Here is a 7,535-nt window from a genome sequence, read left to right on the forward strand (position 1 = left end):
AGTAAGCAACGAGTTGATCACCAAAGATATTCTGCTAAATGTCCCAGAGAGGCAGACATTTCACAGAGCTGCTGCTGAACACATTTGCATGGACCAGATCCATGTTTACACTGTAAAAAAAATGCGTTTTTGTGAGCACCAGATCCATGTTGATTTTTAAACATAATTTATTTATTATAGAATAACCCTTAATTTGTCTCTCAGAAGTAACATTTAATTGTATCAATATCAAATTGACAGGCAAAGGGAGGCACACTAAAGATAAGCAATTGTAATAAAATAAGACAACTGCACGACTGATTCCAAGGTGCGTACTTAGATAAAGGATACTAATGCATACTAAGTCATCTTGTCTACTGTTTTGCCAAACAGGGAAGTGACGCTTTTGAATTGCGTATTTATTTTAAACAGTGGCTGAAATGTACCCTACTTGTGGATTTTTGACCTAAGTAAGGAAGTTTAAATGTTGTCATGTTGAATAAATCATGTTTTTTTTCTTTTAACTAGAAAGCCCCCGGTGCCTTCAAAACTTTCTGTCACAGTATCAAAAATACCATTGAGTATTTTTCTCAGTATTGGCATCAAGTCTGAAACTTTAGTATCGAGACGACCCTATGAGGCATGGAGGGCAGCTGGAGTCACGGCCCTCGCTGTGCTGAACCACTCCTGGTGGTACCAGAAACACTGCACTGTGCAGCTATCACGTCAAATACTTCACATGAAGCATCTTGGCCTCCATCCATGTTTTTCTCACTTGAATAACAATTCTTTAAACAGTGCCAAGTAAATGAGGTATTATTCATTTTCCCCAAGTGGTATGACAGCTTTGGGAAGTGAAGGAGAAGATTTTGGAGGCATCATTTCTCTCCCAGAACACTGAAACAACAGTGCGGAGAACACGGGGAGGGAATTGTCAGACCTGAGATGCCGGAGCAGAAAACACATTTGTTATGAATCCAGCAGAGCAGGGATACGAAACCTATTGGAAAGAAACAGAGGGAGGCAGCGTTTAAAAAAATCTCTACAGGTCCATCTGGAGATTTTTTAAACAGCATGAAGGAAAAAGCAACTCCTTGGTGTGTTGTTTTAGGATGTTAGAAATTTGTGTTGTTTTACTTTTCTGAGGAATTCAGAAGTAGAGAGAGAGAGAGAGAGAATATGCGTTCTGCAGCACACTGATCAGTAATACGTTTGTTCAAAACAGATTATCTGGTCGGTTTCAACTTCTTTCAGAAGGATTACGGCCTTTTTAAGGGAATAAAATTAAACGCAGCTCATAAATTAGGCTACAAATGAGCAAAAAATAAAATAAATAAATAAAAATCAATCAATTAAATAAAATAAATAGCTCTTTGTAGCTACCCAACACATACCCCATATACGATTCTGTATTTAGAAATATTCACATCACTGGAAAAGACAGGGGTTTCATTGGTAAGCAATGGACATAACCTAATATAACTATCATAGTATAATAATCACACATTCTACTGATCATATTCTAAATGATTAAAAATTTGGGACATCTTCTCCCTTTTTACTAATATTACTGCATTCCTGAGGTGTTTGAGTTATCCACCAGTTTCTGACATCAGTCTGTGGAAAGTTTTCAACATTCCTCAATGCAGAATGTTCTTGCAGTCATTTCTGGGGTTGTTACCATGTGGAGCCTGTAAGTCTTACAGGCTTCATGAAGCATTTTGACTGGTCAAGAAAAATCAAGCAGCTTTAAAATTGTAATGTAGCTAGTTCACCTGCACTAAGATTGTAACTATTAAAATAAAAAAATAATAAATATATCCTCCCTCTGAGTTGTGTTGGAGTCGTTCTGTTGAATGAATCAGATCTCTTTAAACAGAGTCTAGCAGCTATGTCACACTGCCACCTAGTGTTGAACAATGCCACTATCCGTAATTTCAAAATGTTTTTAATCCCTCCAGTTTTTGTCCAATGGTGAGCAATTATTTCACTGTTTTCACCAAAAGGAAAATTAAGATGTTTTCTTAAACTTTAGTAACACTGAGAATAAATATTTTACTGTGATGCTGTTTCAGTTTTAGTTTGACTCAGAACGTCTCCCAGGAAGAGTCCTGAAAACTTTAAAGTTGGTGGCCTTCTGTTAACAGTCCTTGAGGGGAAAAAACATTTTACAGATTTTAATGTGCTACAGTGAAACAGAAGAAACTTAAAACGTTAACTTTAAATCAAAAGTTAATTTATTTAGCTGTGCTTGGTGACACGACAACACAGGGTAAAGTCTGCCTCATTTGAAGTTGGTCTTCTACCTTTTTCTGAGGTATTCAGCAGCAATTTCTTTACATGAACAAATGCTGCTGCACACCAGTGACCAAAATATTACAAACACATGAATAAATTAACACTTTATTTCATTGTTGGTTTCACTGAGCTCTGAAGGTTCCGTGTAACCTTTCAGTTTTGGTCACCCTGCAGGAACGTCCACCCGGTCAGAGTTCAGAGTGCAGCAGGAGTTTGGCTTTCTTCATGTTCGCAGCCACTGCCAAAGAAGTGAAGACAGGAACAGAGATATCAGGGCTCAAATACTTTGCTGCCAGCAGGGCAGTTCATTAATACAAGCTGCAGGTAAATCTGCTCTGCACCAGCTGGTAATAACCCGCCGTTACTGAAGACTGCAGACTTGTCAACAGGTTTTAGACATGGAGGTTCAGTTTGTTAAGACACTGTCAACAAACAGCTAACTCTCAGTTTGAGTACGAAATAGTTATCTTACTATTGCTAAACAGCAATAAACTGTTGCATCACTTTATATTCCTTTTTAACAAAGTCTGGAAACAAGTTTGCAAGTTTAACACTCATTTGAAACAGGTCTGGAGTCAATCATATCCAGTTAGTTTCATTTAAAGTTACTGCAAAGGTACAGCTAGATCCTAAATGTGGGCTCCTTTGGACAATAAAAAAAAAAACCCAAACCATGATGTTTAAACATTTTCCTGCATAAAAACAAAAAAATGTGTGCTCTGTGTGTTGCTTGAATAATCTCAGAAGAGTTTCTGTAATTATTACTTTTTATGGATGCCCCTTTGCACTTTTCAAGCTTTTTTCCACCCTACCAAGCTCTGTCTGAGTGAGGGATAGCTGGCTGAAATTTGTGGAGCTTTGTCTGTGTGCAGAAAAAAAGAGCAAACAGTCTCTAAAGCGAGAGTTAACAGTTACTCACGGTGCTTCATGTCATCTGGGGTGTAGGCGTAGCGGCGCTCGCTGTATTTCCCCACAATCTCTGCACGCACAGTCAGGGCTGGATCTGCAGAGCGGCACACATGATTAGCGAGAGAAGTTTGATTTATCTTAGCAAGGGTTTTATTTTGTTAATCAGTTCGTGATTCTGTGACAGGCATGATTATACAGATAATATAAAACATGTTTTCTTGTTCTTGTACATGTACATCATTATTATTTAGTTTAACCCGTAAAGCTACCCTCTGAATTATTTTATATTATATGCATACAACTGTAAAGAAATTAGGGGGCAATATCAAAGCCTTGCTAGTTTTTTTTTTTTTTTGATACATGGATATTTATTATAATTTTATTATACCCTTAGTAATATAAGTAAACAATAAAATAAAGACCCTTTAAAATTGAATAATTCAAAATTAGGACAACACATTTTTTACAACGTAAAATGGCTAAAATCCCCCACATGTATCACATCAGGTGCGAATGATTTAAACCTCATCACTCAGCATTTTGAAGAAGGATTGCCCCATTTAAACCCCTGACATTTAGTCTGGTGTGCTCTTGACTGGTGAAGTGAGAGTGAACATCTTGGTGAGATCAAAAGTCCTGTCTGAGGACTTTTTTTGATCCTGTCTGAGGACGTTTTTTTAAGAAAAAAAACATTGTAGAAACGTGTCTAGTAAGGAATTTAAATATGTCTTAAGAGAGTTGGAAATCCTCCGTCCCTTTGTTTAGAAAATATTCTAAAAGAGAAGGACATTCAATATAACTAGAGTCATGCCAAGGACTGAGTGTCCAAACATGTTTACCCCAAGAGCAGGCTGCAAGATGCTGAAAGAAGTCTCCAAAAAACAGAAAATGTCCCCATGGGCCCTACAGCAGTCTCCTGCTACTGATATATAAGAATCAGCAAGAGAATGCAAAAGTTTAGCTAAGGAGATTGGAAAGAGGAAACCACTGCTCACTAAAAAGACCTGACTGAAGTGTGTCAGAGAGAATGTAGATCAGAAGGGAAGGACTTCTAAAATACGGTTCTTTGGACAGATACGTCTGAAATTGAATTGTTTTGACACCAGACACATTTTGCAAACATTAAATACAGCATTCCACAATAAAACTAAAAACATAACAGCAGTGAAGCATGGAGGTGGACGTGTCATGGTTTGGAGATGCTGCGGCAGGACCTGGCCAGCTCACCATCATTGACTCCACCATGAACCCTTCTGTGTATCAGAGGTTTCTTGTGGGAGCATCTGTTAAAAAATGGAAACAGAAGCAGAACTGGACTCTACAACGTACAAAGACCCAAACCGTTTCGATTTAGGCCCAAACAACATTGTCGGAGTTATCCACAAAACCAGTTTCCGCGTGTGTGATAGCAGCGTGTGTGAAGGCAGACATGTTCAGCATAGATAGCAGAAGAAAAAGTGCTGCCTTTAAACCCAAATCTGCTACAGGGATTTCTATGCAGGAAAAGGTGTTGCAGGAAAATAAACTCTAAAGACCATTTTCAGAAAGAATGAGATAAAAAACAACAACATGAATAGATTTGCTTTCTTAATGCTTTAACCCCTTTTCAAGCAATTTAAGTTGAGGCAACATTACAACACCATGAAATCCCCACAGTCCCAAATCTTAGAGCAAGGTGTTCCCGGCCTGGACTGTATTTATCAAAAGCATGAAGTGTCTCTGTGCTCTGAAACAAACGTCATAATCAGTGGGAGGATTCCTGCAGTCCCTCTGTGTTGTAGTGGGCTGAGTCTGTATCTTTAAAACAGGGCGGAGGTGTAATGACTTTCTATGGAGACGAGGATCACTGCTTTTTATGAATCCAACATTGAGGCTGTTGAACATATTTCCAAATAACATAACAAAAGAAGGAAGGGAACCATTCCCCCAGAGAAATATCATAACAGCATAAACATAACATAAGATAGATGAAATGAATTCTTCTCATTCTCATCAGGACCATTTCTGCACTCTGTCCTATGATTGGGCTTAAATGCTGTTACTTCCCAGTTCATGCCGGCTCCGGTTACACCCAATTAGCCATAATAAAAATTCACAACTGCATATCTGAGTCGCCCAGAGCTGTAATTAACATCACTGGGTTATATTATAATAATAATTGATGAAAGTATTTACCAACAAAGAGGATTCGGGGAACATAATAGCCATCAGGTGCCAGGTTCTTGTCCCCGGTTTCCTCCTGTGGAAGAACGATTATCACAACAATTTTAATAGCTGGCTATGATAATCATGCATGATTTACATGGGACAAAATAGACTATGAATACATTCCACTCACGTACCTGAATAATGCAGAAGCATTCACTGTACACTAATAAAATTTAATGTTTATTCAATAACCATATTTGTATAAACTATCTGAGCTTCAGTATTTTTACAAGGCACCGTTTCTCCTTAGAGTTTGTAAATTAGATGTAATTACCACCACGTTGAGCATGATGAAGTCCTCTTTGGGCCATTTTCTGGATGGATTTGTCGGCAACAATGCCTCCTTCAGAGCTGTTGAAATAATTTGGCACATCAGAAGTTGTCAATAATAATAATAATAATAATAATAATAATAATAATAATAATAATAATAATAATAATAATAATAATAATACCAATAACAAACTTTATATTTTCTTTCTCAACACAGCAGCCTTATTTCTCTGAATAACTGAGAAAAATCCAATATTTAGGCTACTTTATGTGCATTTATTCACTGAAAGGAAAATCCCATTAAAAGCTTTTAACTAAATTACTGCTGCAGCACTTTGTTAGCATCAGTCTTGTTAATAAAACATTTTTATTATTTATACTTTGATACAATTAGTTAATTAGAGTGTATGTGAACTTAACGTTAGTAATCCATGTCTTCCTTATTTTCTGTGACTTAACATTATCTAACTAAAAAGTCTGTTGCTCTTAGCCACCGCAAGCCTGCTAAAACAACAACCAAAGTTCACTTTGCCGTTATACACGGTGAGCAGGGATGGTGAGGAAAGGTGTGGCATCTCGGGGACACCCAGTCTGTATAGTAACCATCAGTTATTTGGGGAAGTATACCAGATAAAAGCCTTTTCTGTCCTACTATCACAAAGGTAAAGATGCAGACAAACACTTCAGATATGGGTTTGACATGACCCAAATAATTAGTTGTTTTTTTTTATCATAAAAACCCCATCCCATGAATAAATGTACACAAATTAATAACGTTTCTTCATCCCTCGGAGTCAGATCTGGCTACTGCAACACACGACTGAATATAAGGCCTTCAGACCTCTTTACCAGGGATGCCAGCGAGTGTGTCGTTCAGAGAAGAAAACTAAGAGGCAGCCTCTGCTCTGTGAATGAGACGTCCTCTCAGCTTGCCTCCAGAAAAACCAGCTGAGTGATTTATAAGTAGAGATCCAACCTACTTCATTACCTGCGCTGCAGGTATTCAGGGATACACGCACTGAACTCCCAGTGAAGTCAAAGCGACCGCGAGAACAACAGAGGCCGCACACATCCACATCTAGACGTGTAATATTTTTTTTTTAATTGAAGAAAAAAAAAAAAAACAGAAGGTGCAGCGGTACCTTCACTGTGTGGGCAGTTGTCTAGATGATGAATGACCATCAGCGGTTTCTGACTGGGAGAGTAAAACCAGAGTGAATCAATTCAGTAGTTCTTCAGCACAGTAGCACATTAATGTGTAAATGCGATAAAATGTACTGAAAATGAGCTGCAATGCCAAATTTTAATTGATTAATGATAAAGAAAGCCAACTGTTTGTTTACCTGTGTGTGATAAAAAACAAAGCTAGCATGCATGAGAAGATAACTAATCTTATCAGAGAAAAAAAATAAAATCTGAAACCAGAGTCTTACCTCTTGGCCCATTCTGACAGGGCCTCCTCATAACTTTTGGCCCATTTAATATTTTTCCCCCATCCTGAAGAGAAAAAACATCAAAATACTGGAAACTCAGTGACATCGCAAAAGGTTTTACAAAATCTTCCTTCCCACCAAAACCTTCAGACGTTATTTTTTGCTTTGTGATAATATAAAAACTGCTGTGAATATTTTTTTTTCAGGTAACGTTTGCAGGATAAACTTCAAGATTAAGCCTCACCCACCTCTCGACAGGGGCTGAGTCTTGGTCTTCCCTTTCTTCTTCTGGTCTCAGCAGAGGCACAAGACGCTGATGAACAAAGCAAGCACGAACCAGCGAAGCATGGCTCCCCGACCTCAACAGAACCAACAGCTAATGGTCGGCCGTTTAATACAAATCTCAGTGAAATGCAGACTTCAAAGACAGAAAAA

At 38.0% G+C, this 7,535-nt stretch overlaps 1 protein-coding gene across 1 annotated transcript in view; it reads right to left on the minus strand.

The window, feature by feature from the left end:
• Positions 1 to 2,193: 2,193 nt before the first annotated feature.
• LOC118563561 (anterior gradient protein 3-like) overlaps positions 2,194 to 7,535 on the minus strand; it is a 6,318-nt gene continuing 976 nt past the window's right edge. Inside the window, 7 exon segments of the mRNA XM_036138651.1 lie at positions 2,194 to 2,515; positions 3,197 to 3,280; positions 5,362 to 5,425; positions 5,669 to 5,745; positions 6,810 to 6,862; positions 7,101 to 7,164; positions 7,349 to 7,459. Of these exon segments, the coding sequence (XP_035994544.1) occupies positions 2,466 to 2,515; positions 3,197 to 3,280; positions 5,362 to 5,425; positions 5,669 to 5,745; positions 6,810 to 6,862; positions 7,101 to 7,164; positions 7,349 to 7,459 (503 nt within the window). The 3' untranslated portion in view covers positions 2,194 to 2,465.

Source organism: Fundulus heteroclitus, chromosome 7 (genome assembly GCF_011125445.2).
Source record: "Fundulus heteroclitus isolate FHET01 chromosome 7, MU-UCD_Fhet_4.1, whole genome shotgun sequence".
NCBI classification, from domain to species: domain Eukaryota; kingdom Metazoa; phylum Chordata; class Actinopteri; order Cyprinodontiformes; family Fundulidae; genus Fundulus; species Fundulus heteroclitus.